The sequence below is a fragment of the Trematomus bernacchii genome, unplaced genomic scaffold, assembly GCF_902827165.1.
Source record: "Trematomus bernacchii unplaced genomic scaffold, fTreBer1.1, whole genome shotgun sequence".
In the NCBI taxonomy this organism is placed as follows: Eukaryota; Metazoa; Chordata; class Actinopteri; order Perciformes; family Nototheniidae; genus Trematomus; species Trematomus bernacchii.
Window position 1 is genome coordinate 7,844,386 of NW_022988098.1, and position 24,790 is coordinate 7,869,175.

Sequence of the window (24,790 nt, forward strand, 5' to 3'; positions counted from 1 at the left end):
AAGGGCAAAACAAGCCGGTTGTGTTTTCATATAAAACTTCTGCAAGGAAACATCGGCTGTGACTCAAAAAAAAAGAAGAAAAATCTACTTCTCCGTCTTGTCAGCGTTGCCACTTTCCAGGACCCCTAATTCTAGGCACAGAAAAGTTGTACTTCCTTACTATAGACTACAAAATAGGCAGTGATGGGGTAATGGGGTCCAGCCATGGTGGTGACCCATCTCTCTCTGGAGCTGCGTTTCCAGGGGAAGAAGCTGAGGGGCTTCAGGTGTAAACTGACCCGCTCTGCACACGGTTTACTGTCCGAGAGCTCATGGAGCATCGCAGCCCAGATCCTGCTGCCCTACCTGGTGTCCGGGCTGGGTATGGTGGCCGCCGGGATAGTCATGGATGGAGTGCAAGTAAGGAGAAAAAAGTGTGGCAAAGTGCATGAGAACTAACTGTACGGATTGTACTGGTATAAGGCATCGTTTTTTTTGTTTTTTGTGCTAAGGTTTGATATGATTTGAAACACCTACTATCTTATGATTTAATGTAATGACTTATACTGTATCTGTGCAGACACCTCTTACCTCGTGTAAACACCTCAGACAGATCAAATGATATAAGAGATATTAGGAAGTAGTTATTGAATCAATCAGAACTGCTTAAAACTGCTGCTTGGGAGTGTTAAGCCTTTTGGATCATGTGAACATTTATGATAGGGACTTTTTTAATATAATATAAAAAGTATGTGTCTCAAACCCCCTGTTTTTCCCTCGATAGCATTAATATTCAAGACTAAATAGGCAACAATTAAGAGTAAAACACTTGCCTTTTTATACATTTTGCATCACCTACTTCAAACCAGTAAAAAAGCTACTGAAAAATTCTGTGTTCATGTTTAATCACATTGCTACGGGTTTGAAAATGATTGACAAAATAGTTTGTCTTGGAAGGTTCATTGTGGTGTGTGTCACCAGCAAAACTGTATTGTACTAGAAACATTGATTCAGGTTTAAAGAATATATTAAAGAATATTTCTTCAGCTTAGTTTCACTGTGACGTATTTAAACAAGCTCATATGGAACAGGAAGTGCACTAAAAGTCCCCGGTGGTGTCTTTCAGCACTGGGAGGTGTTCAGGGAGATCTCCGAGGTGTTTATCTTGGTGCCGGCGCTGGTCGGGCTGAAGGGGAATCTGGAGATGACATTGGCATCCAGACTGTCAACAGCAGTGAGAGGAAAAACACTCACACACACGAACAGAACACACACCGGCACGCAGGAGGAGATGATAACAACGGTTTCAAATGCAAAACTAAACTATCATATTCAATACATGCACATTTCGTCATTTTGCATTTTAGTTTTGAAACAAAGAGAGTCCTTGTTGATTTAATGACATTGACTTCCCGTAAGATAATGTTGTTTTCTTACTTAATTTAATTGCCGGTTTTTATTCCAATCTTTTCAAATGTATTTGGTCGCTGTTCAAAACACTTGAATAACGTTGTGAATAAAAAAAAACGACTTGGTTATGTCGAGGCAACAAAGCAACTTGGCTATGTTTAGGAAAACATTGTGATTGGTTTGAAATGATTACGTTTGTTACGTCAATTAAGTTACGTATGTAAGTTAAATAGTCGATGTACAGTAGATAAGTCAACAGTTGACTTTCAGTTTCACATGAGATGTGGCATTTGACCCACCCCTTCTAATAGACAATTATTTGACAAGCGTCCTCCTATTAAATCTCTAATTCTGACAGCAGGCATTTGACCTCGGGGTTTGGTCAGCATAGTATATAGAGATAAGATGGCGCCTGTTTTCTACGGATCTCCATTGGCAGCGTTAAGAGATGACCCCCTTCTTACTTCTGAATATGCATAAAGCAAGATAGTAAACCTTCAGATAACGATGGGACTAAACATGCCATGAGTCAGAGGCCTTTGTCGAGCCTGCTTCTCTGCAAGAAACATAACTGGTTAAGTTTTGCTGATGGAACGTTGCATTACCGGCTTTCTCTTGGTAAAAAGAGCAGTTCAGGAGACTTCATAGTTTGTTCGAGCAGATGCTGTGTCACTAAATGCTAGAGAAAGAAGCAGGTAGTGCCTAAAACGAGACATATTTTGGATATGTCTCCATTAAGTCTAAGAAGGAACATTTCCTTTCTCTGTCTGTAACTTCCAATAAGTCTTCAGTGTCTTTACTCATTGTGCTTCCAATTCTTTGCTCCAATAATTTCATCTCACCTTCCTTATCTCACTCTTAATAATATGTCACCTGTCTTTCAGAGCGCTTACTGTCAGAGTCTAATATTGCTGGCTTTGAAATTTAACAAAAGGGAAAGGAAAATGAGTCACTGTCAAAATGACGTAGACATGTTACGCAAAATGTCCTTGAGAAGGGGCGTGCTATTTACAATAAACACCTTCCCAAAAGATTAAAAAAGTGATGTAACTTCCGCATCTATAGGTAATATTTCATCCTCAGCGAGAAACCCCCCGATCACATCCTCAGTGATAATTGCGATTTACACTCTCGACCAATCAGGGCATTTGTCAGGGTAATTGTGCTATGATGTTGAAGTAGTGAGAGTTAAATGTGCAAGGTGAACTTGTGATTACGTGAACATGTTTGTATCCGCAGGCGAACACAGGGCAGCTGGACGAGGCTGAGCAGCAGTGGAGGATGGTGCTCTGTAACCTGGCTCTCATTCAGGTGACACACACACACACACACGCACACGCACACGCACACGCACACGCACACACACACTCACACACACACACACTCTCCATCTCCATAATCACACACTACATCACTCTGCTGGCTTCTAGACAATTCAATTTAATTCAGGAAGGTTTGCCGGTGCGATAACATCGTCCTCGAACTTCACTTTGCCTCTCAGACAATTACACTCAGGATAAGAGATTGTTTTCCAAATGGAGATATCAAAGTTCAAAGGGGTTTATTGTCATATGCAGAGCTACAGTGTAGTTATGAAACATAAATATATAAGACATAAAACAAATAAAAAAACTATAAAAATAGTGCAAGAAGAAACAGAGTAGAAATAAAAAGAGAATGATGCAAGACTATTGTGCAGGTAATGCAGGAATGTAAATTGAAATGCTGTACTGCTATAGTTCAATCAGGAGAGACGGTTTTGATGTAAGAATACATATTTATTGCGCAGATGCACAAATGAATGCAATGGTAATTTTGGCGATTAGGCCCCGTTGTGCAGGAAGTATCATTCGGGAGGGTAGAACCGATCCGATGAAACCCCCCTGGGGTCTAGACACTGGTGGTGGTGAATGGATAGTTGGGTCGGTCTGAAGAGGAGGGGTTTAGCTTGACCCTGGATTCAGAGGGACAGGAGATGAAAAGGGGGTGGAGGAGGGTTGCGCCGATTCACCTGGAATGAGAGCTGTCAGAGGGGAGAGCAGATTTAAAAGGTTTGACGGAGCGCTATGATAGGCTCTTGGGAATAGAGCGAAGTGATTGGTTAAGCTGAAGAGTGACGCCCCCGGTCACTTATTGAGAGGAGAGAGAGTAATAACATGGGAATAGAAATACATGAATGAGTAGAGACGGTCTTCCTGGTTGAACTTGCGCTGAGCTTCATTTCAATCAGGAGAGACGGTTTTGATGTAATAATACATATTTATTGCGCAGATGCACAAATGAATGCAATGGTAATTTTTTGGCGATTAGGCCCTGTTGTGCAGGAAGTATCATTCGGGAGGGTAGAACCGATCCGATGAAACCCCCCAAAACGAAATAGTATTATGGAATGAAATGTACGGGTTTCTTACCATATGGGCTGGATGCAGAGATCTATGGGATATGATGAGAGTTATACAGGAGGAGAGAAGAAGAGTTTATTGAATAGCATATCATTAAGAGTGGAGTTACTCTAAAGGAACGGACCTTCAGCTTGTTAGAGCCGAACGATGACACATGAATTAGAGCCTGGCTCGACACCGAGCCAGGCCCTGGTCGAGGATAAAGCATGAAGGGACACATGAATGTATAAAATGGCTGAGATGCATGGAATGCACATGGGGTTTTAGCAGGGGAAGGAGACTCGGAATATATATCGGGCTTAGAGTGAGTGCATGGAATGCACATGGGGTCTTAGCAGGGGAAGGAGACTCGGAATATATATCGGGCTTAGCGTAAGTGCATGGAATGCACATGGGGTTTTAGCAGGGGAAGGAGACTCGGAATATATATTGGGCTTAGACTAAGTGCATGGAATGCACATGGGGTTTTAGCAGGGGAAGGAGACTCGGAATATATATTGGGCTTAGACTAAGTGCATGGAATGCACATGGGGTTTTAGCAGGGGAAGGAGACTCGGAATATATATTGGGCTTGGAGTGCATGGAATGCCATGGGGTTTTAGCAGGGGATGGTGAAATGAATATTAATCGGCTATGAGTGCATGAAATGCAAGGGAGTTAAACATGAGATGGGCTGGGGCGTAGGCCTACTATGATGCATGGATGATCTGGTCATATCCTGACTTGACACAAGCCCAGACCCTTCCGGTCGAATGCATGAATGACACATGGGTTTAGCATGAGAATGAGACAATGATGAGTATACAGAATTGAAATGCACATGGTTGTTAGCATGGGTAATGAGACATGGAATGTTATGCGTATTTATGTACAGACAGTGACATGATGAGTGATATGCCGATATGCTATAAAGACCACCACCAGTTATATGCATATTTACCCCGAGTTAAGGCTTGAGAGATTATTGGATTGCCAGCACGGAGCTGATGTCCGGGCGAGTGAAGGAGGTGTAGGCAGCGTAATGCACGTGAGCCGTTAGCTTGAGTACGGTGATGCATGGATATCGTATCCCGGCTTATAAACAAGCCTGAGACGCAGACCCTTCCTGGGTCAGATGCATGAAATGCGCATGAGCATGAACAGTGACTTTGAATGAAGTGCAAACGCACGGCGTGAATATGACATTGCACTTAGGTAATTAATTAAACATGACCTGTGAACTAGGTTTGAGAAAAAAATGCTAAGAGGCAACAGAGCATGATAAAACAGAAGCAGAAAATCATAGAGAGGACAATGAAAGTGGACACAAAATAACGAATGATGGGAAGCACTATGGTGATAGCTGATTGTTGGGATTTGAATATGATAATTGACACCACCACCAGTTATATGCAGATCTTACCAGAAGTAAGCTTGAGAGATCTTTGATAGCCGACGCTGAGCTTTTGAATAGGGAGGTGAGTAGCTGCACCTACCCTAGAAGGACTGCCCCGATGTTTGGGGAGAATTCAATTTTTATAATGCTTGCTTAAGTGATGATGGACAGTTTTTCGATATCATCTGAAATGAGAATGATGGAGGGAGAGCTAGTGGTAGAAACCAGACGAGGTATGATTATGAATGTATAAGGCAATAGGTGGAAAACTGTGCGTGCCGCTATGGCGGTTGATCTCGTGCCGGAAAGAGTCGCTAGTGAGTGGGCCCGGGACCTGCGACTCGCTCACCCTGCAGATAATCCCCCCAAAACAAAGGATGTGCCGTGCACATCCTAAAGAGTCGGGGAAATGCACGATCGTTGTAAGGACGGCGGACGCCACGTCCAGAAGATGGGAGATGATGGCGTGCCAATGATTATCCGCATGGCGATATACAGTTGCCCGGTGAGGGAGAGCAACTGCCGTTGGTGATGATTTGCTGTAATACAGCTTGACGTTATTGTGGATGCACGGCAGTTTTTCGGTTAAGAGAACGTTTCATTACTATGAAGCTCGGTGTGATACCTAGGACTCCGGGTGTGTGACTGAGCGTATAGTTCCTCTTTGATTTAGGAACGCCGTGCTCCTGAAGGAGTCTCTTCTTCTTTCTTCTTTCTCTCTTCTTTCCAGTTGAGCGGTGTTACGATGTTATGTAATGTTGTATTATTTGAACCTAGATGGCGTAAAGGGCAACGCATGAGGGGATCTCCCTGAGCAGTGGGTGATTTGGACTGAGAAGAGCAACTATTAATATTACTTACCCATGTAGCCGGTGCACGCGTTGTGTTTTTTTTTTTTTTTTTACTTTACTCCCATCTGAGGCTGAAGGAGTTCCACTGGGATGGATGAGTTGGAACGTTAAGAGCGACGTTAATATCTGCTTTGGAGGGCCAGCCTTGGCCTGCACGCTAATTATTTGATTGCATAATCATCCGTGCGTGGAAAGAGGAAGCATTGTACCGTTGTCATATCAGCTCCCAACCGTAGTCGAGGAAAAGGGGGGTGACTCTCTGCAAGCAGAGCAAAACATCTTTGGTTCAACAGGTGAGCTCTTCCGTTTAGAATGTAAGGTTATACTGCAGATTAATTAACTAAATGTTGATTTACCAGTTTATATTCCCTCAGTGATACGGTACTTATGTGCAAGTGGTTGATATAGTGCCTTAGACTTGAATTTATATATATATAAATATATATATATATATATATATATATATTTAAAGCATATGATTGTAATTTGATATGCAGCAATACTTTATTTTCAAAAGAAGGGGGATGTAACATCTTGGTGTGAATAGAAGATCTTTGACGTAGATGACGTAAATTGATGTTGCGAGTTCACACAAGTGAAATAACATGGACACGCTGATGAGCAGTAGGCAGAAGGGGGCGAGAGCCCGGAGCTGTGCAGTGAAACTGCTAGCCGCTAATGACGGCAACTTGTTGTCCGGTGCGAACTACTAGCCGGGAGGAGATGTAGCTGCTATCGGATGTAGGCCTAAGCCCTACGGGAGGGGCTGTGATGGTTGAAACCAGAGATGGGGTGAAGCTTCGCATGCGATGATTTGAGCGGCCCTGATGCCGGTGATGCCCGGAGACTGAAGGCCTGCGCCGTCAATTGTTTGCATGAAGTAAGCCAGAGATGCGGGGTGTTGATCGAGCTATTACCCGGGGGCGGCTGCTATGGTGAGCGTTGGAGCGAGCCGGGAAGATTTTCCATTAAGCCAGAGGAGCTTCCGTGGAGCCCGACTTCCTTGTCCTTTTTCCTCCCGCATCCGGGTTTGCGGGTAGCCAGCTGGAGCCGCTGACTCGAACTGGGGAACGCCACCTGTAGCTTGATCTGCGAGCCTGCGGAGCTGGTGAAGAGATAGGCCTGGAGCTGAAATAATGCCTTGCTGCTGTAGTTTGGAAAGGAGGAGATCTGCCTCTGCTGCAGGTGAGCGGCAGCTTGAGGAAGTTGCGTAGGGACTCAGGCAGTGTGTCGGGCCCGGATCAAGATCCTGCTGGAAGCTGGTCGTGGTCTGAGTACTCGGACGTCTTGAGAATCATAAACCATGAAGTACGAGGTTAGTTTGGCGATTGCTGTCTGTGTGTTGCGCCGATTCACCTGGAATGAGAGCTGTCAGAGGGGAGAGCAGATTTAAAAGGTTTGACGGAGCGCTATGATAGGCTCTTGGGAATAGAGCGAAGTGATTGGTTAAGCTGAAGAGTGACGCCCCCGGTCACTTATTGAGAGGAGAGAGAGTAATAACATGGGAATAGAAATACATGAATGAGTAGAGACGGTCTTCCTGGTTGAACTTGCGCTGAGCTTCATTTCAATCAGGAGAGACGGTTTTGATGTAATAATACATATTTATTGCGCAGATGCACAAATGAATGCAATGGTAATTTTTTGGCGATTAGGCCCTGTTGTGCAGGAAGTATCATTCGGGAGGGTAGAACCGATCCGATGAAACCCCCCAAAACGAAATAGTATTATGGAATGAAATGTACGGGTTTCTTACCATATGGGCTGGATGCAGAGATCTATGGGATATGATGAGAGTTATACAGGAGGAGAGAAGAAGAGTTTATTGAATAGCATATCATTAAGAGTGGAGTTACTCTAAAGGAACGGACCTTCAGCTTGTTAGAGCCGAACGATGACACATGAATTAGAGCCTGGCTCGACACCGAGCCAGGCCCTGGTCGAGGATAAAGCATGAAGGGACACATGAATGTATAAAATGGCTGAGATGCATGGAATGCACATGGGGTTTTAGCAGGGGAAGGAGACTCGGAATATATATCGGGCTTAGAGTGAGTGCATGGAATGCACATGGGGTCTTAGCAGGGGAAGGAGACTCGGAATATATATCGGGCTTAGCGTAAGTGCATGGAATGCACATGGGGTTTTAGCAGGGGAAGGAGACTCGGAATATATATTGGGCTTAGACTAAGTGCATGGAATGCACATGGCGTTTTAGCAGGGGAAGGAGACTCGGAATATATATCGGGCTTAGCGTAAGTGCATGGAATGCACATGGGGTTTTAGCAGGGGAAGGAGACTCGGAATATATATTGGGTTTAGACTAAGTGCATGGAATGCACATGGGGTTTTAGCAGGGGAAGGAGACTCGGAATATATATTGGGCTTGGAGTGCATGGAATGCCATGGGGTTTTAGCAGGGGATGGTGAAATGAATATTAATCGGCTATGAGTGCATGAAATGCAAGGGAGTTAAACATGAGATGGGCTGGGGCGTAGGCCTACTATGATGCATGGATGATCTGGTCATATCCTGACTTGACACAAGCCCAGACCCTTCCGGTCGAATGCATGAATGACACATGGGTTTAGCATGAGAATGAGACAATGATGAGTATACAGAATTGAAATGCACATGGTTGTTAGCATGGGTAATGAGACATGGAATGTTATGCGTATTTATGTACAGACAGTGACATGATGAGTGATATGCCGATATGCTATAAAAGACCACCACCAGTTATATGCATATTTACCCGAGTTAAGGCTTGAGAGATTATTGGATTGCCAGCACGGAGCTGATGTCCGGGCGAGTGAAGGAGGTGTAGGCAGCGTAATGCACGTGAGCCGTTAGCTTGAGTACGGTGATGCATGGATATCGTATCCCGGCTTATAAACAAGCCTGAGACGCAGACCCTTCCTGGGTCAGATGCATGAAATGCGCATGAGCATGAACAGTGACTTTGAATGAAGTGCAAACGCACGGCGTGAATATGACATTGCACTTAGGTAATTAATTAAACATGACCTGTGAACTAGGTTTGAGAAAAAAATGCTAAGAGGCAACAGAGCATGATAAAACAGAAGCAGAAAATCATAGAGAGGACAATGAAAGTGGACACAAAATAACGAATGATGGGAAGCACTATGGTGATAGCTGATTGTTGGGATTTGAATATGATAATTGACACCACCACCAGTTATATGCAGATCTTACCAGAAGTAAGCTTGAGAGATCTTTGATAGCCGACGCTGAGCTTTTGAATAGGGAGGTGAGTAGCTGCACCTACCCTAGAAGGACTGCCCCGATGTTTGGGGAGAATTCAATTTTTATAATGCTTGCTTAAGTGATGATGGACAGTTTTTCGATATCATCTGAAATGAGAATGATGGAGGGAGAGCTAGTGGTAGAAACCAGACGAGGTATGATTATGAATGTATAAGGCAATAGGTGGAAAACTGTGCGTGCCGCTATGGCGGTTGATCTCGTGCCGGAAAGAGTCGCTAGTGAGTGGGCCCGGGACCTGCGACTCGCTCACCCTGCAGATAATCCCCCCAAAACAAAGGATGTGCCGTGCACATCCTAAAGAGTCGGGGAAATGCACGATCGTTGTAAGGACGGCGGACGCCACGTCCAGAAGATGGGAGATGATGGCGTGCCAATGATTATCCGCATGGCGATATACAGTTGCCCGGTGAGGGAGAGCAACTGCCGTTGGTGATGATTTGCTGTAATACAGCTTGACGTTATTGTGGATGCACGGCAGTTTTTCGGTTAAGAGAACGTTTCATTACTATGAAGCTCGGTGTGATACCTAGGACTCCGGGTGTGTGACTGAGCGTATAGTTCCTCTTTGATTTAGGAACGCCGTGCTCCTGAAGGAGTCTCTTCTTCTTTCTTCTTTCTCTCTTCTTTCCAGTTGAGCGGTGTTACGATGTTATGTAATGTTGTATTATTTGAACCTAGATGGCGTAAAGGGCAACGCATGAGGGGATCTCCCTGAGCAGTGGGTGATTTGGACTGAGAAGAGCAACTATTAATATTACTTACCCATGTAGCCGGTGCACGCGTTGTGTTTTTTTTTTTTTTTTTTACTTTACTCCCATCTGAGGCTGAAGGAGTTCCACTGGGATGGATGAGTTGGAACGTTAAGAGCGACGTTAATATCTGCTTTGGAGGGCCAGCCTTGGCCTGCACGCTAATTATTTGATTGCATAATCATCCGTGCGTGGAAAGAGGAAGCATTGTACCGTTGTCATATCAGCTCCCAACCGTAGTCGAGGAAAAGGGGGTGACTCTCTGCAAGCAGAGCAAAACATCTTTGGTTCAACAGGTGAGCTCTTCCGTTTAGAATGTAAGGTTATACTGCAGATTAATTAACTAAATGTTGATTTACCAGTTTATATTCCCTCAGTGATACGGTACTTATGTGCAAGTGGTTGATATAGTGCCTTAGACTTGAATTTATATATATATAAATATATATATATATATATATATATATATTTAAAGCATATGATTGTAATTTGATATGCAGCAATACTTTATTTTCAAAAGAAGGGGGATGTAACATCTTGGTGTGAATAGAAGATCTTTGACGTAGATGACGTAAATTGATGTTGCGAGTTCACACAAGTGAAATAACATGGACACGCTGATGAGCAGTAGGCAGAAGGGGGCGAGAGCCCGGAGCTGTGCAGTGAAACTGCTAGCCGCTAATGACGGCAACTTGTTGTCCGGTGCGAACTACTAGCCGGGAGGAGATGTAGCTGCTATCGGATGTAGGCCTAAGCCCTACGGGAGGGGCTGTGATGGTTGAAACCAGAGATGGGGTGAAGCTTCGCATGCGATGATTTGAGCGGCCCTGATGCCGGTGATGCCCGGAGACTGAAGGCCTGCGCCGTCAATTGTTTGCATGAAGTAAGCCAGAGATGCGGGGTGTTGATCGAGCTATTACCCGGGGGCGGCTGCTATGGTGAGCGTTGGAGCGAGCCGGGAAGATTTTCCATTAAGCCAGAGGAGCTTCCGTGGAGCCCGACTTCCTTGTCCTTTTTCCTCCCGCATCCGGGTTTGCGGGTAGCCAGCTGGAGCCGCTGACTCGAACTGGGGAACGCCACCTGTAGCTTGATCTGCGAGCCTGCGGAGCTGGTGAAGAGATAGGCCTGGAGCTGAAATAATGCCTTGCTGCTGTAGTTTGGAAAGGAGGAGATCTGCCTCTGCTGCAGGTGAGCGGCAGCTTGAGGAAGTTGCGTAGGGACTCAGGCAGTGTGTCGGGCCCGGATCAAGATCCTGCTGGAAGCTGGTCGTGGTCTGAGTACTCGGACGTCTTGAGAATCATAAACCATGAAGTACGAGGTTAGTTTGGCGATTGCTGTCTGTGTGTTGCGCCGATTCACCTGGAATGAGAGCTGTCAGAGGGGAGAGCAGATTTAAAAGGTTTGACGGAGCGCTATGATAGGCTCTTGGGAATAGAGCGAAGTGATTGGTTAAGCTGAAGAGTGACGCCCCCGGTCACTTATTGAGAGGAGAGAGAGTAATAACATGGGAATAGAAATACATGAATGAGTAGAGACGGTCTTCCTGGTTGAACTTGCGCTGAGCTTCATTACTGCTAACTGCTTGTTGTATAATAGATAGGCCTAATTATAAAACGGACAAGTCAAATCAAGCAATCTGTTTGGTTCTTAGCCGTGATATACTGAGCGTATACCACGGGTATTAGTTACTTTTCACAACAAATCAGTATCCCTCCGCATCTGAGAAAAACTGTATACAGTTGGGCTTTGCTCTTCAAACTGGGACAAGAAAACAGCGAAGAAGTAACGGGGCAGAAACCCTCCTTTTTACGCAGCGGTCCAGACATAGACATCAGACGGCAAAAAATATTCAGTGTGCAGTTCCTTTGGCATTAGGGCAGGGATACTTTCCAAGAATTGACATAATGAATTGTGCTACTTTTAAAGCAAGCAACGATGTTTTCAAATCTGTAATCAAAAAGGTCCGCAAAAACGCTATCGACCAATCAGATTGTGTCAAGGAGTGAACTCTGAGGCATGAACTCAAATGCACGACTCAAACTCAGACTCAGGAGAGGTTCAAAATAAAGACTTTACTGGAATTTACACAGTAACAAAACAGGGAAAACAATAACTCTCTTTCGAAGAAAAACAATGACAATAACTTTGAAGCTTAGAGATACGTAACACGTCTGTGGAGTACGCTTGCTCAAAGTCCTGAATGAGGAAACGAACCGACAATGGACAGGAGGGAACTAGCAGAATATATACACAGGGTAAATGGGAACAGGTGGAAACAATCAGGGCGGGGAAAACAATCACAGACGCAGGAGACAGATAGGGGCGGGGAGCGTGGAGGTCTGAAATGAGAGGGAGAATTACTATTCACATAAACATAAAGCACAGGACAGAAGGACATGACAAAACTAACATAAAGAATAAACTTTTACAATAAGTTTCTTCGACATGACAGTACCCCCCCTTCTAGGGACGGCTCCTGACGGCCCAGGCTCCTCCGAGTTGAGGCGGTCAAAATCCTCAATGAGGCTCTTATCGATGATGAAACGGGAAGGAATCCATGACCGCTCCTCAGGGCCGTAACCCTTCCAGTCAACAAGGAGCTGTCGCCCTCTACCCCGTTTCCTTGCAGCCAAGAGTGTCTTGACTGTATAGACTGGACCTCCATCGATCATCCTGGGAGGTGGGGGGGGTTTGGCGGTGGGAACCATGGTGCTCTCCTTCAGGGGTTTCAATTTCCCCACATGGAAGGTGGGATGTACCTTCATGGACCTGGGAAGCCGTAGTCTCACTGAAACCGGGTTGATGACCTTGGTGATGGGAAAAGGACCCACAAACCGGGGAGCCAACTTGCGGGAGAGTAAGTGGAGGGGAAGGTCCCGCGTAGAAAGCCAGACTTTTTGGCCTGGCTGGTATACAGGAGCTGGTCGGCGTCTTCGGTCTGCTGCTCGTTTTACCAGCTTAGAATTTCTGCAGAGGATTTTTCTTGCCGCAGCCCACACGCGATGACAACGCCTGACCATAGCGTGGGCAGACGGAACCGTGACCTCTTTCTCCGTGGCTGAGAACAGTGGCGGCTGGTACCCATAAACACAATGAAACGGGGACAATCCCGTGGCAGATGTGGGAAGGATGTTGTGCGCATACTCCACCCAGGTGAGGTGCTCGCTCCAGGAGGATGGATTCTGGGACACCAGGCAGCGCAAGCAAGTCTCCAGTTCCTGATTCAGGCGCTCTGTCTGGCCGTTTGACTCCGGGTGGTATCCAGACGAGAGACTGACCGTGGCACCGATGAGTCTGCAGAACTCCTTCCAGAAACGAGACACAAACTGGGGCCCCCGATCGGAGACAATATCCTTAGGGAAACCATGCAGACGAAAAACATTATGCATCATGACCTCAGCCATTTCCTTAGCTGAGGGCAATTTGGGCAGAGCAATGAAATGTGTCATTTTGGAAAAACGATCCACTACCGTGAGAACTGTGGTGTTACCTCTAGAGAGGGGCAGGCCTGTGACGAAGTCCATAGAAATCTCTGACCAGGGTCTGTTGGGAATAGGAAGTGGTTGTAACAAACCCATCCGCGCCCTGGAAGAGGTCTTATTGCGAGCGCAGACAGGGCACGCCTCCACATACTCCTTCACCTCCTTCTCCATGGATGTCCACCAGAAACGTTGTTTAGCAATGAACATGGTTCTCTTGACTCCGGGGTGACAGGTGAGTAGCGACGTGTGAGCCCAGTGGATCACCTGTGGTCGCTCGGCTTCCTGAACGAATAGCCGGTTAGGCGGGCAACCCCTGGGTGCAGGAGCTCCCCCGTTGGCTCGTATCACCTCCTTCTCCACTTGCCAAGTCAGTGCTCCTACCACACGGTTTAACGGAATGATGGGTTCCGGCTCCTTGACTGAAGGCACAGGGTCAAACAGACGGGACAGAGCGTCAGGCTTGACATTCTGAGACCCCGGCCTGTAAGAGAGAACAAAGTCAAACCGGTTAAAAAACAAAGTCCACCTGGCCTGGCGGGAGTTCAGTCTTTTGGCCTTCTTTATATATTCCAGATTTTTGTGATCAGTCCAGACCACAAAAGGATGCTCGGCTCCCTCCAACCAATGCCTCCACTCTTCCAACGCTAGCTTCACAGCCAGCAACTCACGGTTTCCCACATCGTAATTCCTCTCTGCCGGGGAGAGCTTCCTGGACAGGAAAGCGCAGGGGTGAAGCTTATTGTCCTTCTGTTGGCGCTGGGAGAGTACCGCTCCCACCCCCTCGTTGGAGGCATCCACTTCCACCACAAACTGGCGAGTGGGATCCGGCAGAGTAAGTATGGGAGCAGAGGTGAACATCTTCTTGAGTCGAGAAAAAGCCTCCTCAGCCTGAGGAGACCACACAAAAGGCACCTGGGGGGACATGAGGACATGAAGAGGGGCTGCAATAGAACTGAAGCTCCGCACAAAACGCCTGTAAAAATTAGCAAAGCCTAAAAACTGTTGCACTTTCTTACGAGAGTCAGGGGTGGGCCAGCAGGCTACTGCGCTAACCTTCGCTGGGTCCATCCTAACCTGACCTGGGGAAATGATAAAGCCCAAAAAAGTGACTGTCTTGACATGAAACTCGCACTTTTCGGCTTTAACAAACAACATATTTAGGAGCAGTTTCTGTAGAACCTGGCGGACATGTTGTTTGTGGGTGTCACGGTCAGGGGAGTAGATCAGAATGTCATCCAGATAGACAAAAACGAACCGGTTCAGAAACTCCCTCAACACATCGTTGATCATAGCCTGGAAAACTGCAGGAGCGTTTGACAGTCCAAACGGCATGACAAGGTATTCATAGTGGCCTGAAGGAGTGTTAAACCCCGTCTTCCATTCATCGCCCTCCCTGATCCTGACCAAATGGTAAGCGTTACGCAGGTCTAACTTGGTGAAAACCTTGGCATCCTGAAGCTGCTCGAAAGCGGACGAGATGAGAGGAAGGGGGTACCGGTTTTTAACCGTAATGTCATTGAGAGGTGAGTAGTCAATACAAGGCCTAAGAGACCCATCCTTTTTGCCAACAAAAAAAAAACCTGCACCTGCTGGGGATGAGGAAGGACGAATAAGCCCTGTTTTGAGAGAGGCATCAATGTAATCCTTCATGGCCTCTTTCTCCGGTCCTGAAATTGCATAAAGTCGACCCTTAGGAATGGGAGACCCAGCAATCAAGTCAATAGCACAGTCATAGGGGCGGTGAGGAGGAAGAGCCAGAGCCTTGGACTTACTAAAAACTTCACTCAGATCGTGATAACAGGAAGGGACTGAAAGTACATCAGGAAGATATATTTTAGAGATAGTATCCTGTCTAACACTCCCAGTGTTACATCTCCTGTCAATCTCTGCAACCGGTCTTAAACAGTGATCCACGCAAGTCTGTCCCCACCCCTCCACCCTCCCAGAGTGCCAATCTATGTGAGGGTTATGAAGTTTCAACCAGGGAAACCCCAATATGAGAGGATGTTGGGCTGAGTTGAATAAGTGAAATGACATTGTCTCGTGATGGTTATCATTACATCTTATTTCTAAAGGCTCTGTTTGGTGAGTCACTTTGAACAACAGCCGTCCATCAAGAGCACTTGCTTCAAGAGGCTGGGGTAGAGGTTTAGTTTTTATGTTCATTTTATTTACTAAACCCCAATCCATTAGACTTTCGTCTGCCCCTGAGTCAATAAGAGCACCATGAGTAAAAACATTGTCTCTGATTTTTACCTGGATGCGAGTCAGGGTGCGAGGAGGAAAATCAGAGGAAGAGATTCGGCTCACCAACGTCCTCCTCTTTATTGATGAGCCTTCTCTTTTTACCGGACAAGCAGCTTGTGGATGTCCGCGCTGACCGCAGTAGAAGCACAGACCCTCCTTTAACCGACGCTGACGTTCTGCCATAGACAGTTTAGCACGGCCCAACTGCATTGGCTCCTCCACGGAGCCAGGGGGCGCTGATGTCTGGAACGCAGGTGGTGAGGGGTGACGGGGCCTCCAAGAAGAAGTGGAATCCGGCGGCGAGCGTCTCCTCTGGAGAGACGGACCAACCGCATCCTTGAATTTATTCCTTCTCCTCTCTGCCAAACGATTGTCTATTCTTATTGCCATGGATATGACGGAGTCCAAGTCAGCGGGCAGATCCAGAGGCGCCAGCTGGTCTTGTAGAGGATCCGAGAGACCGCTGACGAATGCGTCAAACAATGCAGCGGAGTTCCAGCCGCTGTCGGCTGCAATAGTCCGGAACTCGATAGCGTAGTCAGCCACACTACGCTGATTTTGCCGCAGCTTAATCAGAGCCCGAGCTGCTTCTCTGCCCGGAGTGGTTTGATCAAAAGTTTTTCTCATCGTGTCTATGAAGTCGTCCAGAGACCCGCAGATGGGAGAGCCTCGGGACCACTCTGCCGTAGCCCACGCTGCTGCTCGACCGGAGAGATGGGAGATCATGAAAGCCACTTTGGAGTCATCCGTGGGAAAAGCAGCCGGTTGGTGTCGATAGTGTAACTCACACTGTACGATGAACGACCGGCAGCCTTCCGAACTCCCGGAATACCTCTCGGGTGGAGCCAGACGCATGGAAGGAATATGCGACTCCGTAGCCGGGTTGGGGTCGGATCTGGTCGCCGCTGGAACCGGAGGAGAAGCAGCCTGCAGGTGAGTGAGCACACACTGAACCTCAGCTGCCAGCAGATTCACCTGAGTAGTCACCGATGATTGTAATTCCGCCTGACTGTTGGTTAGGTGCTGCACTCCGTGCTGTATGCCGGCCATCTGGTCCTCTTGTTGCCCAAGACGTTGGCCCTGAGAACGGATGGCGTTCTTTAGTTGGTCTGAGTCGGCTGAGTTCATTTTAAAGGTCGGTTCGTACTGTCAAGGAGTGAACTCTGAGGCATGAACTCAAATGCACGACTCAAACTCAGACTCAGGAGAGGTTCAAAATAAAGACTTTACTGGAATTTACACAGTAACAAAACAGGGAAAACAATAACTCTCTTTCGAGGAAAAACAATGACAATAACTTTGAAGCTTAGAGATACGTAACACGTCTGTGGAGTACGCTTGCTCAAAGTCCTGAATGAGGAAACGAACCGACAATGGACAGGAGGGAACTAGCAGAATATATACACAGGGTAAATGGGAACAGGTGGAAACAATCAGGGCGGGGAAAACAATCACAGACGCAGGAGACAGATAGGGGCGGGGAGCGTGGAGGTCTGAAATGAGAGGGAGAATTACTATTCACATAAACATAAAGCACAGGGCAGAAGGACATGACAAAACTAACATAAAGAATAAACTTTTACAATAAGTTTCTTCGACATGACAGATTGCTTGATTTGACTTGTCCGTTTTATAAATATATTTACATTTCTTCGGTTACGAAACAAACTTACAAAGCATAAGATCGATGGAAACATTTAAGATTAATTTCGACCTCCGGGGGGGTCTTACTATGGAGGAGTGGATTGAGGAGTGCCTATCTCCAGAAAGAAAAGCACCTAAACGACGACATGCAGAGCTACGTGAAGAGCAGGTAGACCAACTGGAAAAGTATCACCATTCAAAAGCTTTCTGATGCGGGTCTTGAAACAAAGCAGAGAAATTATGACCGTTAGTGGCCACAGGTGCGAAAGCTCTCTCCAGAGCTACTGGAAGCCGAATCTCGGGGACCGGAGAAAGTGGAGCAACATTCTCGCCACGCCAAGCAACAGCCTAGAACAACCTCAACCTATACAAGTAACCACGTAAGCCATTCTACTGATGCTGGACAGTTTTTCAGTGGGTGCACAATAAATGGCAACATACAAATCAATGTAAATAAATAGCCAAATAATGGATCAACGCTCTCTGTCTAATATGTTCGCTAGCTGTTAGTGTTGTTGCATAGCAACCACCTCGCACTATGTTTTGTGCAGATTCAGAAGCGTGCAGAAGGCAACGGAGGGACTATTTTATTTTGAACATCATTATTTACTAATAAAAACTATTTAAATTAGAGTGTGTATTTTTCTTTCCTATTGCCACACTTGGTAACCGTTTTATAAAAACAATAGCTCAAAGATTAAGATTAAGCTCAGTTTAAATATATGAGATGCAAACAGATATGTAACTGGAAGGGAATTTTTTTGTATCCTAATTACGTAATCCCGTTACATGTAATCTGTTACTCCCCAAGCCTGCATATAACAATATATAAACTGTATGCTATGGATCAATGAGTGGTAATGCAGGAGTTACTGTATAGCATGTACTGTATATATACAAGTAAATAGAATAAGATAAGCTAAAAATGGAATGTAAATTGAATGCTGTACAGTGTAATAAAATACTGCTTGTTGTAATAATAGATAATATGTCGAGGTGCAAACAGATATGTAACTGTAAGGGAATACAGTTTTTTTTTTACGTAATCCCGTTACATCTAATCCGTTACTCCAAACATCTGCATATAACGAAAAATAAACTGTATGCTATGGATCAATGAACGGTCTGTCCTTCTTCCCCAGGTGCAGGCCACAGTGGTGGGCTTCCTGGCGGCCATTGCTGCCGTGTGTCTGGGGGCTTTGACCCGGGGGGGGGTGGACATGACTCAGGCTGCCATCCTCTGTGCCAGCAGCGTCACCACGGCTTTCATTGCTGCGCTGACTCTAGGTCAGAGAAAAGGCATCACTGCTGCAGAGGAATGAACAACACAGAGAGAAACTGAGACAGAGATGCACTTCCTCCTAAAGTGTGAAACATTCAATGAAATAAGGAACATTTACTTTAACAAGTTGAACTCTGTAATCCCAGAGGTTAATGACCTCTCAAGATTAAAAATACTCCTGGGAGAAGGAGACAAGGCACATCTTCCTGCCCCATATGTAGACACATGCCACAACCTGAGGGACAGTGAATGACACACACACACACACACACACACACACACACACACACACACACACACACACAGACATAGCCACACAATCACACACCCAGACACACACACACACACACACACACACACACAGACATACCCACACAATTACACACCCACACACACACACACACACACACACGCACCCAGACACATGCACACACAGACACATACACACACATACACGCACCCACACACAGACACAGACACACACACACACAATCATGCACACACAGACACACACACACACACACTCACAGACATACTCACAGACATACACACACACACACACACACACACACACACACACACACACACACACACAGACACATACACACACAATCACGCACCCACCCACACACACACAGAAACACACACACAAACACACACACACACACACACACACACACACACAGACACAAGTGTAACTATATTACTGTAGATATATCATTAATATGTAACAATTTGAAATGTATGTTAATGTTGTTTGTATATCATATTATTGTGTAATTATTTTGTATTTCGATGCTTTGGCAACATTGTTTCTTTTAACTTTCATGCCAATAAAGAATGTTTGAATTTTGAGAAAAGGTGGGGATTCAGAGCTGTTTGTTAAAGAGTCTCCGTGTTGTGTTTCGTCAGGTTTGGTGATGGTGGCGGTGATTCTTGGATCCAGGAAGATGGGCATCAACCCGGATAACGTGGCCACGCCCATCGCTGCGTCGCTGGGAGACCTGATCACTCTGTCTCTGCTCTCTGGGGTCAGCAGCCTCTTCTTCTGCTACAGAGGTCAGAGGTCACCCGTTACTGAGAATATCATGAAGCTCTTTGTCAGACCTGACATCAGACAACATGCTTTATAGTTGCCTGAAACACTTTCATTGGACTCCTTTACTTCCAGAACATATTGACGTCACTATTTAACAGTTGCATACATACGTGATGGGCTCTGGTTTCAGACAGAGGGTGAAAAGAGGTGCTGCAGCACAGGCAGTATGAGAAAAATAAAGAGCTTTTTGAACATTAAAGCCTGGAGACATGTCACAGTAGAGACACTACATACTGATATGAACCTGAACATCAGCAGGAGAGGACTCTTTAAAGTAGAGACACTACATACTGATATACACCTGAACATCAGCAGGAGAGGACTCTTTAAAATAGAGACACTACATACTGATATACACCTGAACATCAGCAAGAGAGGACTCTTTAAAGTAGAGACACTACATACTGATATACACCTGAACATCAGCAGGAGAGGACTCTTTAAAGTAGAGACACTACATACTGATATACACCTGAACATCAGCAGGAGAGGACTCTTTAAAGTAGAGACACTACATACTGATATACACCTGAACATCAGCAAGAGAGGACTCTTTAAAGTAGAGACACTACATACTGATATACACCTGAACATCAGCAGGAGAGGACTCTTTAAAGTAGAGACACTACATACTGATATACACCTGAACATCAGCAGGAGAGGACTCTTTAAAGTAGAGACACTACATACTGATATACACCTGAACATCAGCAGGAGAGGACTCTTTAAAGTAGAGACACTACATACTGATATACACCTGAACATCAGCAGGAGAGGACTCTTTAAAGTAGAGACACTACATACTGATATACACCTGAACATCAGCAAGAGAGGACTCTTTAAAGTAGAGACACTACATACTGATATACACCTGAACATCAGCAGGAGAGGACTCTTTAAAGTAGAGACACTACATACTGATATACACCTGAACATCAGCAGGAGAGGACTCTTTAAAGTAGAGACACTACATACTGATATACACCTGCACATCAGCAGGAGAGGACTCTTTAAAGTAGAGACACTACATACTGATATACACCTGAACATCAGCAGGAGAGGACTCTTTAAAGTAGAGACACTACATACTGATATACACCTGCACATCAGCAGGAGAGGACTCTTTAAAGTAGACACACTACATACTGATATACACCTGAACATCAGCAGGAGAGGACTCTTTAAAGTAGACACACTACATACTGATATACACCTGAACATCAGCAGGAGAGGACTCTTTAAAGTAGAGACACTACATACTGATATACACCTGAACATCAGCAGGAGAGGACTCTTTAAAGTAGAGACACTACATACTGATATACACCTGAACATCAGCAGGAGAGGACTCTTTAAAGTAGAGACACTACATACTGATATACACCTGAATATCAGCAGGAGAGGACTCTTTAAAGTAGAGACACTACATACTGATATACACCTGAACATCAGCAGGAGAGGACTCTTTAAAGTAGAGACACTACATACTGATATACACCTGAACATCAGCAGGAGAGGACTCTTTAAAGTAGAGACACTACATACTGATATACACCTGAACATCAGCAGGAGAGGACTCTTTAAAGTAGAGATACTACATACTGATATACACCTGAACATCAGCAGGAGAGGACTCTTTAAAGTAGAGACACTACATACTGATATACACCTGAACATCAGCAGGAGAGGACTCTTTAAAGTAGAGACACTGCATACTGATATACACCTGAACATCAGCAGGAGAGGACTCTTTAAAGTAGAGACACTACATACTGATATACACCTGAACATCAGCAGAAAAATAAAGCAGAGAGACAAAAGCTACAAAAAGGAATTCAGAAACAGTAAAGTGGTGATTAGAGAGTATTTGGGCCAGAGGAGGGCAGCATATTCAAACTTCGATTCAATCAAACGTCTGCAACATTCAGCATCAGTTAAGACTTCCATCATTTCTGTCATGGTCACAATCTCTCATGTCTTGTTCCACTCTCAAAAAACTGACATTTCTCTTCCAGCGAGTGTATTTAGAGAAACTTAAAGATGTCCTCTGCTGTGTTTCTCTGCAGACGTGTGGTTCCTGCCTCCTGCAGTTTGTCTCTTCTTCCTGCTTCTCATCCCGCTCTGGGTCATTATCGCCCGTCGCTCTCCACCAATCAGTGAAGTCCTGAAGTCCGGCTGGCAGCCAGTCATCATGGCCATGTCTATCAGCAGGTGAGCCCACCTGTGCTACTCAGAGGTGGGAAGTAGTGGAGTACAAATACTTCGTTAATGTACTTAAGTACATTTTTCTGGTATCAGTACTTTACTCCACTACTTATTTTTCTGAAGACTTTTGACTTTTCTTACATGTTGAACCCAAATACCTGTACTTTCTACTTCTTACACGTTGAACACAAATACCTGTACTTTCTACTTCTTACATGTTGAACACAAATACCTGTACTTTCTACTTCTTACATGTTGAACACAAATACCTGTACTTTCTACTTCTTACATGTTGAACACAAATACCTGTACTTTCTACTTCTTACATGTTGAACACAAATACCTGTACTTTCTACTTCTTACATGTTGAACACAAATACCTGTACTTTCTACTTCTCACATGTTGAACACAAATACCTGTACTTTCTACTTCTTACATTTTGAACACAAATACCTGTACTTTCTACTTCTTACATGTTGAACACAAACACCTGTACTTTCTACTTCTTACATGTTGAACCCAAATACCTGTACTTTCTACTTCTTACATTTTCCAAACAGGCTGGTTCCTTTAGTTTGAATGTGTGTTTGGTGGCGTGATCATTATTATTTAGAGTCATTGCGTGCCTATTGATTTGAACACGATCCGTGTATCCATCATTTCCTGGTCTTCTCTAAAGAAGAGGGACCAATGAAAACGTTGTCATGTTGCCGTTGTTCAGCATGGAAACATTCATTAGCTAACAATGACATTATTGTTCTATTAATATAAAGGGAGGTCAGGTACTCTTTAAAACAGCTGGTAGTTATGGGTACTTTTTACTGAAGTACATTTCAAAGCCCTCTTTACTTTCACTTGAGTAAAGAAGTTTAGTCAGTACTTCTACTTTTACCAGAGTATTTTTAAACACGAGTATCTGTACTTCTACTTCAGCAAAGGATGTGTGTACATTGCTACTTCCTCAACTAGAGCTGACACAATATCTTTATATTTATATACCACATGATTATTGTGGCCTCTTTCATTTTAAATGTTGAATCACGTTTGGGAATGTTGCTATTTTAGATCCAGAAGTACAGTATGTTGTCTTCTTCCAGTATTGGTGGTCTGATTCTGGATAAGACGGTGAGCAATCCAAACTTTGAAGGGATGGCCGTGTTCACTCCCGTCATCAACGGTGAGTATAGGATGACCACCACTAAAGATTTAACATTAACCCCTCTATGTATAAGCGTAATAAGTATAATACAAATACTTCATAAATGATCAAAAATATGAAAAAAGTTAAGAATGACAAAAGAGTCAGAATAAAGTTGGTCTAAAATATAATGAAGGATCAAAAATAATAACACATTTATCATGAAAAAGTTCATAGTATAGTATGTTACAAATATTAAAAAGTCATATGTCAATGTCAAAAAAACAATAAAAAAAAACATTGGTTTATTATTTTTTTTAATATCAAGAAAAGAGTAATAGTAAAGAATGTACAAAAAAAGTCATATTATAGCATGTTAAAAAAAGTCATATTATAGCATGTTAAAAAAAGTCATAGTAAGTTGACTAAATTCAAAGTATAATATGTTGAAAATATCCTGAAAAAGTCATAGTATAGTTTACAACGTGATTATTTTTTTAAGGTAATAGTAGACAGTGTTCTTAAAAAGTCTTACATTTGACAATCAGAATTGAAGGCCTTAAAAATCTTAAATATGATACAAAAAAAATAAGAAAGCTCTTAAATATGATTTAGAAGGTCTTAAAAATGATGGGATTTGAAAGGTTCTTCTGTGTTGCGATCACGTCTAAATGTATTTTGGGGGAAATGTCCGGGCTGCAAAGTAACCAGTACGGTAATAGCCTTTCAGTTCCCCCCAACAATTTGTATTGAAATAAATCAACATGGAACCAGAAATCACGAACTTTGTTTCCCCCGGCCCCTTATCAGAGAACACCCAGCTAGTAACCTAGCAACCAAGCTTCAGCTAGCAGCAGTCAGAAACTCAGGTATCTTCGAATCTACTTACAAATAAATATGGGGAAGTGTAAGTTAAACCGTATTTGGTTGGAAAACATCAAATGTAGTGCTTGGTTGATATATACAGTCTATGGTTGAAACCAGTGGAGGGGAACATGTTTGAAGCCCGCTGCACCTTTTGCAAAAAAAAATACGCTAAATACCGTAGTTAAACACCAATCACACAACAGCAACGATGAAAGATTGTAGCCAAGGCAGCAGAGCTCTGAATAGCTCTTGTCACCTTCTCTCACACACACACACACACACACACACACACACACACACACACACACACACACACACACACACACACACACACACATTTTTACATTACATGTCACTTGTTAGACGCTTTTATCCAAAGTGACTTACATACTCAATACTCTGGGCAATCCCCACAGGAGCCATTTGGGGTGAAGTATCTCAGGGACACAACGACATGCTGACTGCAGTGGGACTCAAACTTGCTATCCACTGATTCGAAGATCAGCGCACTAACCCACTGCGCCACACGCCTCCCTACAGTGAATATACTGAATACACACACACACACACACACACACACACACACACACACACACACACACATACACACACACACACACACACACACACACACACACACACACACACACACACACACACACACACACACACACACACACACACACACACACATTTTGTCTAACACGCTAACACAGTTCTGTGTACTGTTATGCTGTTATGTTCAGTCATTGTTCTTATGTTGAACGTGA

At 44.5% G+C, this 24,790-nt stretch overlaps 1 protein-coding gene across 1 annotated transcript in view; it reads left to right on the forward strand.

Annotated features, from left to right (window-relative positions):
- The first annotated feature begins 204 nt into the window (after positions 1–204).
- Positions 205–24,790, forward strand: part of LOC117475590 (solute carrier family 41 member 3-like) — a 36,244-nt gene continuing 11,658 nt past the window's right edge. Inside the window, exons 1-7 of the mRNA XM_034121884.1 lie at positions 205–399; positions 1,106–1,213; positions 2,629–2,700; positions 18,571–18,715; positions 19,623–19,769; positions 21,876–22,020; positions 23,113–23,192. Coding sequence (XP_033977775.1) covers positions 205–399; positions 1,106–1,213; positions 2,629–2,700; positions 18,571–18,715; positions 19,623–19,769; positions 21,876–22,020; positions 23,113–23,192 — 892 coding nt within the window. The remainder of the gene's footprint in view (positions 400–1,105; positions 1,214–2,628; positions 2,701–18,570; positions 18,716–19,622; positions 19,770–21,875; positions 22,021–23,112; positions 23,193–24,790) is intronic.